Source organism: Bison bison, unplaced genomic scaffold (assembly GCF_000754665.1).
Source record: "Bison bison bison isolate TAMUID 2011002044 unplaced genomic scaffold, Bison_UMD1.0 scf7180017864064, whole genome shotgun sequence".
Taxonomy (NCBI): Eukaryota; Metazoa; Chordata; class Mammalia; order Artiodactyla; family Bovidae; genus Bison; species Bison bison.
Genome location: NW_011494636.1, coordinates 72,548 through 94,591, shown reverse-complemented (window position 1 = coordinate 94,591; position 22,044 = coordinate 72,548). Strand labels below are relative to the sequence as shown.

At 42.7% G+C, this 22,044-nt stretch overlaps 2 protein-coding genes across 11 annotated transcripts in view; one reads left to right on the top strand and one right to left on the bottom strand.

Moving 5' to 3' along the window:
* SDCCAG8 (serologically defined colon cancer antigen 8) overlaps nt 1-3,180 on the top strand; it is a 245,165-nt gene extending 241,985 nt beyond the window's left edge. For 6 of the 10 annotated variants that reach the window (XM_010836678.1, XM_010836673.1, XM_010836672.1 and 3 more), the window contains one exon: nt 3,096-3,176. In XM_010836678.1, coding sequence (XP_010834980.1) covers nt 3,096-3,144 — 49 coding nt within the window. In that variant the 3' untranslated portion in view covers nt 3,145-3,176. Of the gene's footprint in view, nt 1-3,095 lie in introns of all 10 variants that reach the window. The other 4 variants (XM_010836676.1, XM_010836675.1, XM_010836674.1 and 1 more) reach the window with 4 other exon arrangements.
* The window catches only part of LOC104986245 (RAC-gamma serine/threonine-protein kinase-like), a gene marked incomplete at its 5' end in the record, with an annotated part of 86,483 nt that continues 67,495 nt past the window's right edge, over nt 3,057-22,044 (bottom strand). Inside the window, 2 exons of the mRNA XM_010836722.1 lie at nt 3,057-8,621; nt 15,493-15,595. Coding sequence (XP_010835024.1) covers nt 8,536-8,621; nt 15,493-15,595 — 189 coding nt within the window. The remainder of the gene's footprint in view (nt 8,622-15,492; nt 15,596-22,044) is intronic.

Below are 22,044 nucleotides of genomic sequence, written 5' to 3'. Positions count from 1 at the left end.
ATGGAGGCTGGGGGAGGGATTCTGTCCTCCTGAATTAAAAATAGATGCTTTTCTGCCCAGAGTCCTGAGGAACAGGTTCTTTTTTTTTTTTTTAAATCCTGGTCAGAGACAGAAGATGTACACATGAGCAAAGGAGGGAGCCAGAAGGGGAGATATTCCACTTGGAGGGGCTGCTAAGAGGCCACGTGGAGACGCGTGGAGAAGAGACAGATGGAAACACGGGGCAGGCCGGGCTCTGAGCCTCCCCATGAGGCCTCGCTGGTGCCTCAGCGTCCCAGGGCCACAGGCTTGGGAGGAAAACAGAGAAGGCTGGGCTGGACCCCAGGTGTGGTTGCTTGGGGAACCGTTCAGATCACCCAGAGAGACTCATTTTTTAAACTCTGAATTAAGTTAAACTTCAGTAAAAAATTAGACGCACGAGTCAGGGTTTGTGGAGCGAAGGCTCTGTTAGTGTTTAAAAAGAAAACGAGTCAGTGATACGGGCTTGCAGTTGTGGAGCATTTATGTCATCCGTGGACAACCCTTCAGAGCAGCAGCTGCCAGGGGGCTGTCAGCCCTCCGCCCTCCAGGGGGCAGCCACCAACGACTGCAGGTGTGGCCAGAGCGCCCACGGGCCACGGCGAGGGGCCCTGGCGACAAGCGTGAAGGCACAGTGATGGGAAGAGGGTGGCCGAGGGCCCCAGCCACAGCTCACACTGGCTGCATCCCACTGGAACATACAGCCAGACCACGACCACTGTGGTGTGGACGATGAGCCCCCTTTCTGGAAATAGGCATGGCTGACATCCTAAGTGATGGCAGATGAGTAGATGTTAGTAGTGTAGTGTTAGTTGCTCAGTCGTATCCAACTCTTTGTGACCCCAAGGACTGTAGGGCTCTTCTGTCCACACGAATTCTCCAGGCAAGAATACTGGAGTGGGTTGCCATTTCCTTCTCCAGGGGATCTTCCCAACTCAGGGATCGAACCCCGTTCTCCTGCATTGCAGGCAGATTCTTTACCACCTGAGCCAAGCAGGGAGGGGCCAGATATTGGCAGTAACTAAAGCTTCTCTCTCTCTGGACATGCTCACGGTTAGGGGGAAAAACCAAGAAACATTCTTTACTAAAGATCCAACCATCTGAGGGTGACACCAAGAGCTGGTTAGCAGGAACACAATGACATTATAGGGTAATTATTCATTCAGTCACATTTGCTGAGTGCTCCTGACGCATCAGGCAGTGAACAGGAAGTTCTGTGATATGAAAGTGGGGAGGAATACAGGGCTTTGCAAAACCAAACAAAAGAGAAAACCTTTGATTGCTCCCAGGAATCTCAGGTTGACCCCTGCAGGAGCACTAGGAGGAATGGGCCGGGTGACGGGTCAGTTCCTGGTGGGAACTGAAGAGACTCGTGTGAGAAATACCTGTTTCCTGGAACATGGGTTTAAAAAAGTTCTGCAACATGGTTCCGTTCTACTTAAGGTCTTTACTGTCCTGTGTTGTTCACATTATAGGTGTTTTCTACCTCAAGTTTGAAATTTTTTTTTGAAATTTGTCTGTTGTGGTTTATACTTATCCTTGTAGTCAAAGATGTCCTTGAATCTCTAAAGTTACAAAGCCAGCCTCCCTCTCCAGAGCACATGGTGGGCAGGCCGTCTGCCTAGCTAGGGGACAGGCAGGCCATTCAAGCCCACTGATCATTTCCATCAGAACCAGAAGGCCAATCGGCTCATGGAGATCACATGTTTGATGCAAACAGGGGCACTCTTTCTGCAGTGGCAGGGCTCTGGGGCTCCCTGGCCTCCCTGTGGCAATCCAGGAGCCCTGTGGGCACCACAGAAGAGGGCCCATCCACCTCCCCAGCCCCCAGAGAGCCACATACAGACCCCACTACTTCCTCACCACACCTGGGGCCTCCCACTCTGTGTGGTTGGGGGTGCACACCTGATGCTCAGATCACCTTGTTGAAACTCAGACTTGCTCGTTAAAAAATCACGAGTGTCTCACACTGGGAAATCTACTTGACAAGTGAACATTTTCTCATTTTTTAAAAAAAGGCAACCGACTAATTTTCGTATTTTTCTTGTGCAAACTGATCTTGGTTTCACTCACTGTCCTATCTTGGAAACCCTCCACAAGTAACAGTGGCTCAAGCTGGGTAGACAGGAGCCCTGACCAGCGCAGGCAGTCTTTGTTGGGGAGTGTAAAGCCCGCTTACTTCTCTTGGAGACGACTCTCACCCAGTCACAGAGACCAGATGGGCCCAGATCCCTGCATTACCTTCCCATTTGTCTCTTGAAGTGAAAACTGGGATTCGGTAGTTATCATTTTAGCCCTCTATCTAGTCCCCATCATTCTGGTGACTTCACGCTCCTAGAAGGCAAGTCATCTTCCCACACAACGCAGAGCAGTTTCCTGGGACATGTCTTGTGCAACGTTAACTATCTCCAGTGGTTTCTGACATGGTTTAAACTAAGCTGAACAGCCACGTCAGCCAGGACAGGCAGCAGTATTCAGTGCTTTACTAACCTGCGACTCCCTCAACCCAACTCTCATGAGCTAGTTTTGAAACATTTATTCCTGTTTAAAACCAAGAGACCACATCTACCAAATTCCTTCTTGCAGCATGTGGGAGGTGGTTTCCACATGAAAATGCCTTTATATGTGATAAAACACACTGCATTTAAACATTTGGAGGTGTTAGCTTGTATCATCTCACCAGGAATTTCTTAGGGACACTTAGTCTACATCCAGGTTTTCTTTTTTTGGTCTAGTTTTACTCTAATTCTGAGTAGTTTTCAGTAAACAGTTCCTGGCACAAATCCATGTCTCCTTTCTCCTGTTCACAGGGGAAGAGATGGATCTTTGGCTATTTTCTGTCTTCAGACACACAAATATCTAGAATATAGCTTGTTTTCAAATTTAAAACATTAAAATAAGAGTTCACCTTACACACCTATAGACTTTTCATATGATTGGTTACATACAACTGTATTTTTTTGCAAAATAATTTTCTCCAAAAACTTGGAAAGAGGTCACTAAACCAGCAAGAAGACAAATCACATTGAAGAACGTGATCTATTTAAACTTACTTTTTATTATCATTTTTTTTCCAGTTACCCAGCATGCCACAATCTGATTGCTGACCTGGATGAAACAGAGTGAAATAAATGATTTACAAAGAGATATTTACATTCATCTGATTTGTACGTAATATGCCACAATGCACCGCGACCTTCCCAGTGGACCCCACCTCAGACTGCGGTGGGCTGCGTCGTCATCGCCACATTCGTTGCCAAGCGGTCCCTGCAGGATGGACAGGCTGGAGCTGAAGTCTGACACTAGATGGAGACCTCCTGGTGTATGTTTTCAGAAAAGGCTTGAAGTTATTATGTTTTTATATCTGCTCATTTGTATGCTCTGTTACACATACGAATTTCAATAAATGAATTTTTTGAAGACTCAAATTGAAATGTTTCCTTTATATCTTGTAGTGATGGAAAAAAACACACCAAAAAAAGGCACATATTTTTAACTAGGCTAAAGGGTATTAAGGATCAAACCTTTTTCCTACCATTCATGTTTCTTTCCCTCTTGGTGATCTATACATATTATCCTTCAACTTTATTTCCTTTTAATCAACATCTCATAAGACTCCACTACTTATCATCGTGCTCACTTGTGCACTATCAGAAGACACCAGGAAGCACTGAGCATTGTCCTCTCCACTCCGTTAACAACAAAAACAGACAAAAAGCATCTTTGGCTTGGTGGTGTCATGTTTTTCCTTCAATATGAGTAACTGAGAGGAGCCTAAAAACATACTCAGTGAAATTACAAAATTTACTTAAGTTCTATCAAACATCTGTACACAGATCATTATTTTAGTTTAAAATAGTATTTCTACTATACACAATTAAGCCCTCGAATGCTTCAAAGTAATAAAAATGGGCACTGAAAGTGTTATGTTGTCCTTGAGGATGACAAGGCTGCAGTCGGGACAAGTCCCTAACCTCGGGCCGTTCTCCCTGGCACAGATCTATGGTCATCGTCATCACATCACCATCATGGCCTCTCAGATGGCTGTGGACTAGGCTCCGGAGGCGGTGGCATGATACACCCGCAAAGACCATCCGAGTCTCTTGAGCATGGACAGGGTTCAAGCCTGAAAGAACAGAACTTCTATTCAGAGTCAGAAGTTTTCTTGATTTCATCAACTGTGCTAGACATAAAGGTTGTCACGTAAGATATATTAATTGTCCCTAATTCTGTTTCAGGGACAATAAATAAATTATACAATATTCTAAAAATATAGCACCTTTAAAGAATTACAGAGGTCACTTTATGGAAGCCTCCTGATCTGTCAGCCCCAGTGGTTCTGAGAGAAGAGCACGTGTTAGGACGCCCTCCACTTTGGCTGTGCGACATGCGCATACAGGCCTGACCAACTTTGGTCCCAAAGCCGTTCCTCTGTCTGGCTTAGTCACAGGAGCAAAAGCCAAGTTTCATCAATAGTAGGTTTATGAGGTAAAATCAGAAAAAGGCCCCATCCAAAATGACCCTAGGTAAATCAGACTGTAGTCCAACCATCCTACCCATCTATTATCCATTTCTATGTTGGTTAATCTGCCATGAAGTTTTAAAAATATACTCTTAAGAAAGGAAGTATGCAGAGCAACACATTATTAGGAAGACAGTGCTGATGAGCTACACTCCTTAAGAATTCTGGGGTCAAACCACCTGATGTGAGGACTATTAGGGACTTAACAAATCTCCACAAAGATCAACCTCCAGCTTCACAGATCCCTCCTAGACCCACCGCTGAGGAGTCGGCACCCCCTGGAAGCAGCCCTTTTGTAGCTGCACCACTGCCATCTTATTGAAGTAGTAAAATAGTCCTGTGTGTTTTTCGAGCTACAAGAAATTTACGTACTTTCCTGTTTCCTAGAATGCGGTAATACCAGGTGGACCTATTACATCTTTTCAGAAAAGAAGGATATTCAGTTTTCTGAGATTACAGAACCACATCCAACGACAATAAACAGAGAAGTAGCAGATTGACATAGTGCTTTATTTAAGCTGTCTGTACGAAGGAAAATAATGTGCGTCCCTATCATATACGTGTAAAAATACTAAGGATGCACAGTGTACAAAACAGTTTCTTGTAGTTATTTCACATCCTTGTGGGTCATAGACTGAAGGGAAGAAACAGTTTTAGTATGACCAACAGTAAGAGTAAATACAGTTTCTTGGGTTCGTAGTTGCGTCTGCTTAAAATCCTTAACCAGATGACTAGATCTTGTGCGGATCTAATGAAAGAACTAGCAAGGTCAAGAAATGTCACAAACTATAAAGCTACAGGGAGGTAATTCAATTACCAATTTAGAGGTTTTTCTTTTTATTTAAATAAATACTTTACATTTCATGCTTGCCTGTAATGCACTACCAGGAGCAAGATAAGGAAATTCTACTGTAGACAGTACAAACAGTAGCAGCAAAGTGTGTACACTGACGTGTAATAGAAAGACCCTGCAGTTAGTAAGGAAGGCCCTTACTATGGACTCTAAGAGAAGCAAGTGGCCCCTGCAAGAACAGTCAGCTTTGAGAAGCTGGAGATCAGGTATGGGAAATGGGAAACACTGGAATAATGCTATGGAGTTAGTGTGGAAAGCAAAGCTCTGAGCAGCCCTGCCAGAAATCCACGCAGAAACCGCCAATTTTCCTCCAAGATGGCTGCATTATGGCCAAGAGGCAGACTTCGTGAAAGTCGGTACAGGAATGAGTCTGCAAAGCCTGAACTCCCGCTATCCCAACAAAGTGACTCCAGGTTCAGGCCTTTCCATCTGCCAGAATCCAAAACTTCAGCTGTGGGCAGGCACCAGGGAAGTTTTAGAATCTCCTATACGCAGTTTCTGTTTGTCTCTTGTATTCCATGTCAGCTGACTGAGATCAGGGAATGAAAGTAAGGGATTCTCAAAATCGAAGCCAAGAAAACCCTTGTGTGACACTAACGGAATCTCAGAGGGGATACGAGACTAAGCCCCAGGCACCAGCTGGGGACGGGGAGCCGGCTGTACAGAGTGGCCAGCCTGGGGCACAGTCAATGCTGTCATTAATCCGTAGGAAGTGTCCTTGGCCAAGGTCATGGAAATCACCTTAAGATTTGGGGGGAAAAAAACAAACAACCAAAAACCAAAACCATCTGTGTGCTTAGTGTATGGTATTATACTTTCCCTCTGAAGAAATGTATGCTCTGAATGCCAGCCAGTCTCAGCTTCCCTCTCTTCCTCTCGCCTGTTTCTTTTTTACATAATGGATGCAAGACAACTTACAGGACATACCTTCTAGTCTACTTCCTTGTCAAAGTGAAACATTCAACATAATTCCAAGTGGAAAAAAAAAAAAAAAAGTTGAGCTATATGTGTAAGTAAGAATGAACTATCATTGACTGTAACTTCCTACTCAGTACTAAGGATGAACTTCACTCAGATAGAGATATGAAAAATTAGGATAAAATCTATGTCTGAATATGTCTTAGCTGCCTTAGTAAAATGCCCTTTAACCCCGTCAGTCCCAGTGGTCCACCCACTGCCAGCAGTGGTTTCCTGTCTATAAACCCACACTTCCAGCATCAAGAGGCTAAGACATCTGCATATGAATATGATTCATCCCACTTAGAAAGTCACTTGCTCTTTCATACAATGCAATCATAACACTACGGCACGCTGTAGTCTTCCATTTGGGAGCTGTCAGATAGTTTAACTAAAATACATCTCCACGATGGCTCCATGGAGTCAGGAGGCCTCCAGCTTGCCATAACAAGGGCCCCCTGCCCCCTGGACTTCATAGGCTGCTTTGGAAAATGTCAGCTCCTAGCACCAAAGGGTTTAATCTGAAGATCATCATTAATGAAAGAGAAAGATGAGGTTTGCATACATGTCCCCTTTCAGTGAGAAATGTTGGAATTTGAGGACATGAGTATATACAGAAAAAGAAAAGTCAGAGGTGTTCTTTTTTGTTTTGTTTTTCTCCCTGATGGCTTAATTCAGTGATAAATGTACCATGATCAGAATAAACACACCAGGTCCTTATCCTTTACTGCCCACTTTGTAAATACTTGAGGTGTGTTCATTTTGCAAAATAAAGTCCATTTCTTATCATCCAGGTCTCAATTTTCTTCATTATATCATGTTGCCAGGCCATCATAACCTTTCAATTCTCAAAATAGCAAATATAACATCCATTTGTTTCCACCCCTTGGCATAGATAGTTGAAGATTTCTCATTTTTAGCACCAAGGGGTTGAATGACAGCATCTCTTCTCCCAAAGCCAAATTCTAATCTATATGTACAATTTCAGAGCCTCATCAAAACTTTTTTTACACAGGAGAAAAAGTGCATGAGCCTCACGGGCGTGCACATTCCTTGCACATGGGTCAGAAGAAGCTGCAGGAAGTCTATTTTACGTACGTCGGAGCTGCGTTCGCTAACATGACGTACAGTTCTCATCACTAAAAAATAAATACTACTGCAATACAAACAAAATCATCAAAGGACATTCGAAGTTTTAACATCTGAGAAAAAGCTATTTCACGTAGAACTGAAAGTAAAACAAATTGAAACAAATGAGGTGAACGCCTGTTCACCTCGGTGTACAGATTTTGGTGAAAAACAGGATCGTTACACCTGTCTACATTCTTCAGCCATCAGAGGTGATAATATCAGGAAGGGGAAGAGGTTTCCAAGCACAGGGGAAATAAAATGCTCTCTGGTGCAAATCATGTCGGAGACCCTTAAGTCATCTACTCTGCTGTGCACACGCTTCCTTCCTTGGCAGAACAACGTTCCTTTGCCAGTAAGAGCCTGTGAAATCTGGACGTCCACGTGGAACACCAGGCCTCCTCTGCAGTACTGAACAGGCATTTCAATTTATAAACGCATCTGTCTATCTTAACAGTTGTTCAGTCCTTCTCTCAAATGCTTCCTAATGAATTCCAGCCGGATCTTACTGGTACATACCTATTTTATGCACTCAGCTGATATGCTTTACTAAGATTCTGCATATGCACATCACCACGCTTCCACAGTTGCTTGTTCTGAATTAAAAACTAAATCTTCTTAGTCTAATTAGTTTTTGATTTATCATCTAGAAAGTTAAAAAATGTACCTAGAATCATTTAGCCTTCACTGTTAGGGAAAAACAAAAATTAAAAGATCAAAAGATGACAGTTGGTGCACAAATGAACGATGGTGGGCTCATGACTTTCAAAGATTGTAAAATTACCTCTTAAAGTTGCTATAATAGTAAGACAGTAGCAGCAACAGCATGAGACCTTAGACTGAGATACAATTTCATGCAAAAACAAAAATGTCGAGTGTGTCTGCGTATATGTGTATTCTCATGTGGGTGAAAGGCGGCGAAGGGTGAAGACCTTGGACTGGTCTCGGATGTCTGAAGGTGCTCCTGCATTTGTAAGAGTTAGGACTGCTGTGATGTCCAGGAATCATTTTCAGTAATAAACCTAAGATGACAGTGAAGTAGCAGAAGTAAAGAGACTTATTCTCGTCCACTTGCAGAGTAGGAAAATTGAGGGAAGTGCGGCCGCCTCTCATTGTCCATGCAGTCCATACCGTCCTCATCATCTGTGGGCAGGAAACAGCTATTTTAATTTTATGTTAATTTTTTGCAACATAATATCTGGTCTATATAGCTCTAACTCCTAACATAATAAAGATTAACAGAGGCTAATGCTCCCAGAAACTTGTGTCTCTCAATAGAATATACAATGGATACACTTACCTCAAAAACCATCTCATTTTCAAACATAATCTATGAAGAAATAATACTATCAAATCATTTCCTTCATGACACTAACATTTCAAGACTCAAAACTGTGAAAAACTATTGAAAAGATTCATGTCGGTGTATGGCAAAAACTACCACAATAGTGTAATTAGCCTCCAATTAAAATAAATAAATGAAAAAAAATTTTTAATAGAAAAGAACAAATGATCTTCAGTTACCTTTAATTTCAAAATTATAAAGTCAAAGAATCCTACGGCACTCAAAGTTATATGCTAATTATTTTCAATATCAATCTGTCTTGAAATGCTTGTATTTCTTCTTCATGGCACTTTCAGTGTGATGGCAAAATTAAGTTTATTTGTGATTCCATTTCATCTGAGCCCTTGATTACATGGTTAAGATTTTACATTCTTTACATCTAATACCTGCTGTAACTCAGCGATCCTAATTTTCCTATGATAAAACCTTAAACTAGAATAAAGAAAGTAAGTCAAGGAAAGAAAGGAAAAGATGTCAGCATCCGAGGTACTAGTTCATCAGGAAACAAATTGGGAGATTTGAGAGGCATGGAAAGAGACTGTTTTCATTTAAGCCGTTCCTCCCTTTGCTCCTCTTTTTCCTTGCATGTGAAAGATTACAAAGGCTCACCCAACCTTTTCCCATAACTATTCTGATGATTAAAATCTTGCAGTTCAGAATGCTCTTCCTTCTTTGGGTCACTCAGCCCACAGCATTCCCTGTGACCTGCTCTGGGCTCTGAACAAAGTCCCTCCTGTCCTGGGGGCTCACTGTCTGTAGGGGAGGTGCCCCACTAAACCCCTCTGCTCCACCCGAAGTGCCTTTGGTCATATGCTGTCCTATATGAAACAAGTGAGAGTCTTTCAAATACCCAACCTTCTTTTCTTCGAGCCAAATAACTCCCTTTCCTCAAATATATATAGGAAATACGTGTTACCAATTCTTTTACTTTTCCGGCCTCTCCACAGAATGGGAGAAGGAACACAGGCCAGACCCTGCTTACCGTGGGCACTGACCCTGTCACACAAGAAGGATGTTGCTCTGCATTCCTCTGAAGAATAACAGACACTGCTGCCCTCGCCTTTCCTCACTGTTCTTTTCAGTATCCTATTTTTTTTTAACTAAAAAATTCTTTAAAAAATATATTTACTTATTTTTGGCTGTACTGGGTCTTAGTTGCTGAGCAAGCTTTTCTCCAGTTGTGGCGAGTGGGGGCTACCCTTCAGTTATGGGGCAGCGGCTTTTCTTGTTGCAGAGCACGGGCTCCAGGGGTTGTGCGCTCAGCAGTGGCGGCCCCCAGGCTCAGTAGTTGTGGTGCACGGGCTTAGTTGCTCCGAGCCATGGGGATCTTCCTGGACCAGGGATTGAACCCATCTCCTCCACTGGCAGGCAGATTCTTCACTTCTGAGCCACCAGGGAAAACTCAGCACTCTATTTTTAACAGAAGATTCTGGACCTGGGTTCGATCCCGGACCTGGGTTTGATCCCTGGGTCGGGACAATCCCCTGGAGAAGGGAACAGCTACCCACTCTAGTATTCTGACCTCGGGGTCGCAAAGAGTCGGACACAACTGAGTGACTTTCACATCATCAGAAATGGGATCAAGTTGCTAACCAAAATTTGTAGCCTTGAATATCCCAGAAAATATCATTTTCTTAGGTAGGACACAATCCATCAAGAAGCAGTTGTGGTTCCCTGCTCCTTGTAAACTCTCCTCTTGCAAATAGACCTTTTAAACTCAGCATTTCCAGATAGCACTGTGATTTAGGGAAATCTCTGCCTCCTTATAAAATAACTGGTTAGGTACCAAGCAAACCACAGGCATCTTTTAGGTCAAATACCTTCCACAGTATTTTCAGATATACTAAAGAGAGAAGACACAGAGGATGGCATATCTGTTTTGAGTCACAAACTATAAAAACTCTCTAGAGCAGCAGTCCCCAACCTTTTTGGCACCAGGGCCAGTTTCGTGGAAGATAATTTTTCCATGGACCAGGCAGTGGGGAATGGTTTCGAGATGATTCAAACGCATTTACTATGCACCTTATTTCTAATCTCATGATGCCACTGATCCAACAGGAGGTCCTGGTCTGTAGCCTGGAGGTTGGGGACCCCCTGCTCTAGCAGAAAGACAGCTGAAATCTTAACATTCAGACTCTGCCAATCACATTGCAAAGAACAGTTCTCCCCACTAGCAGCTTTGTTTTGCTGGGTGTGTTTTGGCACAGTGAACAGACAGCATGTGTGGGAAGTCTGACGTTGTCTGGCCTCGGACACAGAAGGACTTGCCCAGCTCCCTGGGCTGCACCCAGGACTTGCACCAAGGTAAGAAGGCCTGGAGACCAGGGCAGTCAGGCTCGTGACAGGAGGAGGGGTTGGATTTCCTTTTCGAGGATTATTATTGCTATGAGGTAGCATAGTTAAGAGAAACTTTTCATTCTGACACTTTAGGAACAAGTTAATCCCATTTCTGAACCTAAGTATAAATCTCATCGATAACCTTGCGAGGGCCCCACATCTGGATCTTCTTTAAAGTCAGTTACATCACCTTCTCCATTTCCCTCCTATTCTTTTGAACGTGGCATTAGTGAGGGGCAAGTCTCTGTTCATGGCCCCAAGAGGAACCGTGAGTCGGAGAGGTGCTGGGACAGGAATGAGGGGTTCCCCTGAGCCCTTGGTACTGTGCATGCCAGTGGAGGGCTGAGGAAGAAGGAGCACTCCACGGAAGTGCCCCCTGACAGGGCAGCCGGCTGCCTAAGCCAGGCCTTCACACCCAGTCAACGCATATAAATGCATTCCCACTCAGAAAGCAGGTTCAGAGGGAACAGTGATGATAATGGACGTGAACTGTGCAAAAACCCAAATAGCAGGGTGATCAACCCTATATTATACAACCGAATCCCTGGACCCAGGCAGCATTAGTTGCCTGATTTCCTGAGAACGTTAACCAAAATAATTATATGGCAGCAAAAGCTCAAAGAAATCCCCTTTTTCTCTAAGAGGAAGGCAGAGGACTGTTAATGGATGTAAAGCAAGAAGACACATTCCAAAATCTGCTCAATTAATTAACACCAGTGAGGACAATCTGGCGTATTACTGCAGCTGTTTGTAAAAAAGGAACATTTGCCTCTCTAACTGCTGATTTGTTCTAAAAAATAACTCCATTCTGTTCTACAAAAGCAAGGTGGCAAGTGGGGAGACAATCGCTAACTTAATGGTCCTACTGCGGCCTTTTGTGAACAAAACCTCTGTGCTTTTAGCAGCTTCAGAGCTGCACTGGTCTCTCACCAGCAACACTATTCAAAGCTGCAAGAAGAAAAGATTATGTTAAATGTAATCACAGTTCACAGCTTCACAGATTTTCCTTTGATCCGCCTCTTAAGGGGATTTAGGATATACCCACGGATCACCCAAGTGAAAACACTGCCCTTGTGCCCAGAAGAAGCCAGCTGCTGCAGACCCCAAGCACTGAGGCCACACCCTGAGGCAGGGATCCAGCCCCACGGCCTGCCCTGGGAGCCACGCTGGGCTGAGCCGCAGAGGACAGCCTGGCTGGTGCCTGCCCCTTGGCCACAGCCCACCCCACTGAGCTTTCTCATCTGACTTCTCTCTCTAGAAACCTGAATCAGAAACTACAACAGCAGATTCACAGGGCCGTCCTGCCCCTAGACTGGGGTACACTCCTGTCAGTCCAGATGCTGCTGGAGGCATGTTCTGGGGCCATCCAGGGCTCAGCGCCAGGGAAGGTCCCGCCCACTGCCAGCATCACAGTTCAGCAGTCCCTTCCCCATGCCCCTCCACTCACGCCCGCTCTTTTTTGCTAGGTTTTTACCTATCATCACTCTCCACACAGTGGGTCACATATCAAAGGACACTATGGTTGTGGTTAACCTGATGCTTCAATAAAATAAAAAGGGTTATTTAAACCTATAGAACTCTGGGTGCCTTTCCTAAAGAGACGGCTTCTCAGTCACACACAGTGAGTGACCTGCCACATTCCAGAGCTAGTGTAGGGTGCTGGGAGAGAAACAGGGCCCAAGTCCAGGGCTTTTCCAACCCACCTTTCTCTTCCACACCGATATTTCCCTTTTAACATTCTGGAATAAAATCTGCACTCATGGTTTTGCATTTACATGGCCTACCTATCTCTATGACTCTCAAAATGGCACATTTACCTTGTCCTAAGACACGACTGAGCAACTGAACTGAACTGAACTGAAGAGTTAGAGTCCACGAATACCAAAAGCTCTATTTAACCTCACCACGCTCCATGTGAAATCGCATAAGGACGTCAGCCAAACACAAATTCTGGGCTGGGATGGGCAGCAGCACTGTTTGGAGCGAGCCGGGCCTCCTCCTGGCCCAGGCCTCACTAGAGACTGTTTCTTTACTCACTTAACACATATTCATTGAATACCTATGCTGAGCCAGGTACCTAACTCAGAGCTGGGGCTAGCAGCAAATAAGACAAACCAAATCCTTCTTCTCAGAGCTACCATGTTCAAGCTGGAGAAACAGACAGTAAAACAAACTAACAAATTAACCAGAAGGATTCCAGCAAGTAAAGGTGTCAATGTACAGAATTAGGGGGTGGGGTGATGGGGTCTGAGGGGCTGCACTGTTTTTAAGGTAAGGAGGCTAAAGAAAGTGCTCTGATACAGTGACACTTAGAGATCTGAAGGACAAGTAAGAATTATTCATGCGTATGTCTGGGAAAAGAGAATTCCAGGCAGAGAACGGCAAACACAGTCCTGAGGCACACTGTGTGTTCACAGCGGGGCTGGAACCCAGGGACTGCAAAGAAGACAGACAGGATGAGGTCAGAGAGGGGGACAGGACCAGATCTGACAGCTGTGCAGCCAGGGTCAGCGGCTAGGTTCACAGTGCAGCTGGGAGGCCCCTGGAGGGTTCGAAGCAGGAGAATGACGTGGTCTGATTACAATTAAGGTTATATACAAATGAGGAGGCCCCCAAAACGCTCTCTGGTGGAAGTACTTCTAGGCTAGTCCAACAACTCAATGGTGTTGCCCAGAATTTCAGACAATTAAACTGTATCACCAACAGCCTACTCTGGGCCAGGGAAAACCACGCCATGGCTGTGCCCACTGCTCCTATTCAGATGGTGCTTAGCTGACTGCCCACAACTCCACAGGCCTTCTAACATCTTCAGCTCTCAGAGATTCTGATTCTAGCAATGAAGCCCTGCACCCACCACTGGTGACACACGACGAGCAGGGCCTCAGTACGCTGCCAGTTCACAAGGTCACCAACGTTACCACTGGCCAAGCTGTGACTCCTGCTCCTGACTACAGCTAATACTACCTGCGGGACTTGGGAAAGCTCCTCTTCTCTCTGGGTTTTAATTTTTTCCCTTATAAAATGAAAGTTAAGAGGATCTTAAATTCTTGAAAATCTAAAGAAAGAAAAGTATATATGCACACATATTTTTCATTTCACAGTATTTATGATCCCTCTTTTTTGTCAGCCATAGGTCTCAGATTAAAAACGCAGCCTAGACGACTCCTATCTTGCCTTTCAAAGCATTGACCACATCCACCGGTGCAACAGTACTTCAATCTTCCCTCTCGTGGATGCTCAGTGTAAATCAGCACTATCAACTGGTCTGCTTTTTAAAAAGGAAAAGAGAGGAGAGGAAATGTAGAGAAGGATATAAAGGGAAAAAAAGGAGGAAAAACTAATACGACGTTACTGTGTGAACCGCAAGATGTGTGATTTGAAGAAATCGTCTAGCTATCCAAATTTGTCCCTGAAACTCAATTTTGGCCTCAGTCCTAAACTAATGATGACAGATGCAGGCCTTTGTCAACATGTAAGAAAGCTTATAAATTATATTTTATAAACTCTTCTTCCCATTAAGGGAAAGGTATTCATTAAAATGTGGGGTACACACTAGTACATGTGGAATGATTTTAAGTGGTACATGAACATATAGTTTTAATAAATTTGTAATTTAACTATCAAAAACTATTAGCAAACTAAATTATTTCTTCACAGATATTAATGCTTAAGACAAAGCTAAGCAAAAAAGGGTGGTTCAGTTTAAAGTGAATTTTAAAAAACTGTTAAGTAAGCACGAGACCAGAATTACCAAAATTCTGAAGGTAGTGTCTGAATGAACAGTGGGCAACAAGGGAGGTCTTCATTTCAGAATCCTTTTAGTTGAGGTCAAAATAATTTATTGGAGAATGGTAGGGAAGAATTAGCTTCCCTGGTTGCTCAGTGGTAAAGAATCCACCTGCCAAAGCAGCAGATGCAAGTTTGATCCCTGGGTCTGGAAGATCTCCTAGAGAAGGAAACGGCAGCCTACTCCAGTATTCTTGCCTAGAAAATCCCATGGAGAGAGAAGCCTGGTGGGCCAGTCCTTAGGGTTGCAAAGAGTGGGACACAGCTTAGCAACTCAGCACCCATGCGTGCAGAAAAGAGCCAGTTAGTCTAAAATTTAGTCTACAATTCTCAAGTCTACAATTTTTCCACATATAATTTTTTTACTCAAAAAAACTTTTCTCTTAGCTACCTGTCTTTAAGTATTTCCACTTAGAACCCCATGTTCTTAAAAGGAATAGAATTATATCACTATGGAATTTGAACTAGAAAATAATCAGTTTTAAAAAATGGCTGTTTTCTTCAATTATATTGGAACATTACCAACTGCCTTCTAGATTTACTTACATTTTTCAGGTGGTGTTATTGTAATAGTCTGAGCTGTAAATTCTTCATCAAAATATCTGGTGTCTGTCTCAGACGTTACTTGAGGCTTAAAAGGAGGTACAAGCTGTAAGAAGCAAAAGGGTACTATTAACAGACTTTAATTTAGGAAAATACATTTCTAGGATAAAATTAGAGAGTGAGTATTGAATGAATCGTGTATGAGGTTAGACTTCTCGGTGACTGTACAAGGCAGGTGTGTCTTTGGCTTCATGGTCGGAGGTATTTGGCTTCAAAGTTAAGTCTAAACAGAGAACAGTAGGACTTGGTTGTTCTATGTAACATTTGAGGGGTTATGTGAAATAGAACAAATGAAAATCAAAGAAAAGAATGGGAAGAGGATATTGAAAAGTCTGTCCCAATATTTTTTCCTAGGAAAGTACATACAAAACCAATGGATCTGGACTGCTGTCACAGAACACAGGGTCTTCTGCTACAGGAAAAGCACTTGCTAGCTTTCCCTAGCTCTTCCAGGTGCCTGGCTGAACAGGTCATTATTAAAAATGCAACTTAATAACACAGTTATTACCTAGGTCACAAATAGAGTGCTGCCTCTGTACCTGGCAAAGGGGCTTGTGGCAGCCCCTTAAGTGATGTGCAGACGTTCTGTTCATAGATTTGATCAGCTCCTCAAAGGGAACCATGACCCAAAAGATTAGGAGAAACTACTCTAAGGATTGAGAGAACTGACTCATTTGTCTCCAACCTGCAGCAGGCACGCAGTGGGGGAAAAGTCCTGGGCTGCTGAAGGTTACAGAATCCTGAGCCATGTGGATCTCTGCATCGGTAGCCTCCACTGGCTAGTGGGACTGGAGCCAGGAGGGGGCTTCTGCTCCTCAGGGCTCCCATCCTCACAGGTGAGAGTCTACAGGTTTCTTTTAACATAGGGAGCCCAGCCCCAGAGCTACTCTGATGAATGGTGGTATTCATTCTGATGCTCTGATGAATACCATGAAGACAGAAAAATGAAAAACAGAATGACAGAAATTAGTATGTTTTTATAAAAATTTTATAGAAACAAATACCCAACTGGCATCACTCAATGCACTTTCCACACTTCCTGTCACCAAATTTATGTTAAATAGTAAGACAAAGATCTTTAAATTATTCTCTAGATGGACTATGCTTTAAAAAACCAAGGGGTAAGCAAAGTTATAAGCATGTTTTCAAAATAAAGGACTGCATTTCAGTTTATAGCACATGTTATAAAGCATTTGAAATTTCTTTTCTTTTGAACATTCTTTCTCAAGTCTCTATCACTAGCAAGCACTCTTCCTTGGGGGGACTGAATCAAATTCAGGTTGCACTGGTCAGCTGTTGCTAAGATAACAACATATTTCCAGCTGCTCTGGTAGGATGACTGGACACAAGCAAGCAGATCACACCAGTGATGGAAATCTTCCCTCTTCTGTTCATTCCAAAGTGCAATCTCACACTGCTGTATCCTCCTTCAAGACTTCTCAGCATCTGACACGTACACATGTACATCACCATTATACCTCCTCAACAAAATAAAAGTCCCACGAGAGCATGAGTCTGCAAATCCCTCAATGGCACCACAGACACACAAGAACACCAGTGGTGACAGTGGCTGCAGAGCTTGGGTTTTTCCTTCAAGAAAACAGAGGGATAACTGCCTCTCTTGCAGGCAACTAGAAGACAGGGATTTTGGTTGTAACTTTCCTTCTGATTCACCATTCTACAAATGTTCCAAAAAGAGGTATCACCCTTCTAATAAGAAATTAAGCACAAGAAATTCTTAGAGCAGAAATGGCTTCTACTGAGAATGCAGACTAGGTTTTGCTTATCTCTGCCCACCCTTCCCATCTGTTTCCTTCTGAAGGCAGAAACTTAAATCTGCCTTCAAGTTAAGGGAAAGATGTTATCTTTTTAGATGAGAGAGAGAATGGCCACCTGAAACTTAAAAAAAAAAACCTGAAACGAATTTTATGCAGTTCTCACACTACTACAGGGAGCTCAAACTGGGCTCTGTTCAGATATCATGATTCCGCATTACCTGACCACCTCTCTCAGACGCCCGCCCGCCCCGCCCACCACCTTCTACCCTCACACTGCTCTCTCTTCAGAAACTTTTCAATATCCGATGCACATCTACCTATATATACACGCAGAAAAAATACAGGTTTACTGTCATAATTGTGTCTCCTCCCCAATAAGATGTAAGTTCCATGAGAGCAAGTCCTTATAAAAAAGATTTATTGAGGCATGGTTGACATAAATTGTAAATATATCTTAATATAAAACTATACAAAAAAGCATACAATTTCATGTTTCGACGTATGTATACCCCCATGCAATGAAGATGATGAACTCACCCGTCACTTGTAGATGTTTTCTCATAACCCTGTGTAATCCCCTCCTCTCTTCTATTCACCTGCAGGCAACAGCTGATTTGCTTTCTGTCATGAATGATTTGCTTATGTTTTCTCAACTTCTACGTATTTGGAATCGAATAGTATGTATTCTTCATCTGGTTGTTTTCACTTAGCATGATTATTTTGACACTCATCCACGTCACTGCATGTATTGACAGCTCATCCACTTTACTGCTGGGTAATTTTTGTTGTTGTTCAGCCTCTCAGTCCTGTCCTACTCTTTGCGACCCCATGGACTGCAGCACGCCAGGCTTCCCTGTCCTCCACTGTATTCTGGAGTCTGCTCAGACTAATGTCCATTGAGTCGGTGATGCCATCCAACCATCTCATTCTCTGTCGCCCCCTTCTTCTCCTGCCCTCAATCTTTCCTAGAATCAGGGTCTTTTAATGAGTCAGTTCTTCACATTAAGTAGCTTAATGTAAAGTACTGGAGCTTCAGCTTTAGCATCAGTGCTTCCAATGAATATTCAGGATTGATTTTCTTTTGGAGTGACTGGTTTGATCTCCTTGCAGTCCAAGCGACTCTCAAGAGTCGTCTCCAGCACCACAGTTCGAAAGCATCAATTCTCTGACCCTCAGCATTCTTTATACTCCCAACTCTCACATCCATACATGACTACTGGAAAAACCATAGCTTTGACTAGACAGATCTTTGTTCGCAAAGTAATGGCTCTGCTTTTTAATATGCTGTTTAGGTTGGTCACTGTTTTTCTTTCAAGGAGCAAGCATCTTTTAATTTCATGGCTGCAGTCACCATCTGCAGTGATTTTGGGAGCCTAAGAAAATAAAATATGTCACTGTTTCCATTTTCCCCCCATCTATTTGCCATGAAGTGATGGGACTGGATGCCATGATCTTCGTTTTATGAATGTTGAGTTTCAAGCCAGCTTTTTCACTCTCCTTTTTCACCTTCATGAAGAGACTCTTTAGCTCCTCTTCGCTTTCTGCCATTAGAGTGATATCAACTGTGTATCTGAAGTTACTGATATTTTTCCCAGCAATCTTGATTCCAGCTTGTGATTCATCCAGCCCGGCATTTCACATGATATACTCTGCATATAAGTTAAATAAGCAGGGTGACAATATACAGCCTTGATGTACTCCTTTCCCAATTTGGAACCAGTCTGTTGTTCCATGTCCGGTTCTAACTGTTGCTTCTTGATCCGCATACAGGTTTCTCAGGAGGCAGGTAAGATGGTCTTGTGTTTCCAGCTCTTGAAGACTTTTCCACAGTTTGTTGTGACCCACACAGTCAAAGGCTTTAAGGCAGTCAATGAAGCAGAAATAGATGTTTTTCTGGAATTAGCTTATTTCTTCTATGATCCAACAGATGTTGGCAATTTCATCTCTGGTTCCCCTGCCTTTTCTAAATCCAGCGTATAAAGCCTCCTCAGACAATCATTTTGCCTTGTTGCATTTCTTTTTCTTGGGGATGGGTTCGGTCACCACTTCCTGTATAATGTTACAAACCTCCGTCCATAGTTCTTCAGGCACACTGTCTATCAGATCCAATCCCTTGAACTATAATGGCCTAGTAGTTTTCCCTACTTTCTTCAATTTAAATCTAAATTTTGCAATAAGGAATTCATGATCTTGAGCCACAATCAGCTCCTAGTCTTATTTTTGCTGACTTAACGGTGACATAGATTATGGAACTTTAATTGCCATTTTAATTAAATAAATGTGGTTATCTCACACACCATTCTGTAACGACATACATGGATCAAAAGTACTGGGAACACAGGCCCTGATAGTAAAAACTGTCAACTATTAAATGCTTAGATTTGTCATAGGCACTAATCTGGTGCTATAGCTCCACCTCTTTAAAATAACTCAAGAGAGTAACTAAAATTAGGCAAAGATCCTGATTTATTTAATCTCCAATTCTTCTGAAAAACTGATTTTATGGTTTGTGAGTGTGTGTGTGTGCACGTCTGTGTATTCCAATATACACAGGTATTGGAAAAATGGGAATATGGAAAGAGGATTTATTTCAGACAAAACTAACAGATCTATGACAAACAAGATTTATATTATCTGCCAAGCTTTTCCATGCCAATTATCCTTACAGATGAACAGAAACTCAAGAACTATTTTTTATTTTTGCAAAATTACTATATAATAGTAATTCATGTCCATAATGTTCACTTTGATTTCATAAAAAAATGCACCAAGGGATCCAAGGTATCAGTCAGTTCAGTTCAGTCGCTCAGTCGTGTCCAACTCTTTGTGACCCCATGAATCGCAGCACGCCAGGCCTCCCTGTCCATCACCAACTCCTGGAGTTCACTTAGACTCACGTCCATCGAGTCAGTGACGTCATCCAGTCATCTCATCCTCTGTCGTCCCCTTCTCCTCCTACCCCCAATCCCTCCCAGCATCAGAGTCTTTTCCAATGAGTCAACTCTTTGCATGAGGTGGCCAAAGTACTGGAGTTTCAGCTTCAGCATCATTCCTTCCAAAGAAATCCCAGGGCTGATCTCCTTCAGAATGGACTGGTTGGATCTCCTTGCAGTCCAAGGGACTCTCAAGAGTCCGTACATATCACACTAATATACAATTGTTATATCATAAATTGACCCCAAGAAAATGACTATTTTAGCTATGACTCTTTGTGAGTCATATTATATTTTAGCTATAACGCACATTCAATATTTAATTAACACATCTGGAACTTAGAAGGGCTTTTGACTGTAGGTCTGTGGATAGGTGACACTATTCACAAGCATCCATAGGTACAAGGCATATTTGAAGATTTCAGGAACACTTGGAGAAGGACTGCTTATAAAGGTAAAAGTGTTCTCATTAGTGAAATGCAAAGGGCCTTACTGAATGCTTCTGTGATAGTGATGATGGGCAAACTGCATGCATTATAAATTCAGGGTTCACTAAGAACCTGCTGAAACAATTTATTCTTTATCCCTCCTCCAGGAGATTTCATAGTGTTGTCTGGCGGCGGCAGCAGTGTGGCAGCCACTCATTACTATTTCTGATTAGAAATGTTCAAGAACATGGGCAGAAGTTAAATGAGTATGTAAATTGGGGAGAAATTTTATATATATAGGCAATTTTCAACTTATAAACCAGCTTATACATACATTGAAGAAAACCTAAGACTTATTTCAACAGACAGAAAAGAAAATTTAAAAATCCTATACAATGTGGCTCCCAGGCAGTAATATTAAAGTCTATTCAACCTAAAATACAGGAAAGCAATGTTAATAAGGCTACCAACCATTAATCATAATATGTTAATAGAAAAATTCATTTATATTTCTATGAGGATGACCAAGAACCTAGCTCCTTTGCTCAAGTTCCTGTAATGACAACAATCCTCTCTCATTATCACACCAGATCAACTCCCTAGAAAAGAAGCAGTGGTAAGAGAACTCCTAGGTTGAGGGGGACAAGGTTTTGGTGAGAAATGAAGAAAGATAAGTAGCGGATTTAAAAGCTGAACATGAAAAGATGAAGTCTTTAATTTGCGGAAGAGAGGCAGAGAGGGCAGCATCGATGAGATAGGTCACAGGTGAACACATGCTTGTCTTTCCTAAGTTATATATTCAAGCTTCCCCTTGTGGATGTACACTAGCAGTTGAACAGCAGAATGGTAAAATTAAAAGAAATAAGAAGAAGCAGTACCACCTAACCTGGGAAGCTTTTAGTTAAACAGGACTTTAAATGATCTGAATGACTCCACAGGCATACTCTGGAGATATTACTGACTCTGGAACAGACCACCGCAATAAAGCTAGAAGAGCAGTAAGGAGAGCCACGAGAACTTTTTGGTTTTTCAGGGCGTATAAAAGTTATGTTTTCACTGTACTGTAGCCTATAATGTGTGCAATAACATTATGTCTAAATAACATTGCTAAAAAAATATTAAGTATCATCTGAACCTTCAGCGAGTTCTAATCTTTTTGCTGGTAGAGGCTTTTGTGTCCATGCGGGCTTACGTCTGCTGCTGACTGATCAGTGTGGTGGCTGCTGAAGGGTGGGGTGGCTGTGGCAATTTCTTAAAACAACTATGAAGTTTGTTGCATCAACTGACTCTTCTTTTCACACCTGATTTCTCTGTAGCACGCAATGCTGTTCGACAGCATTTTACCCACAGGAGACC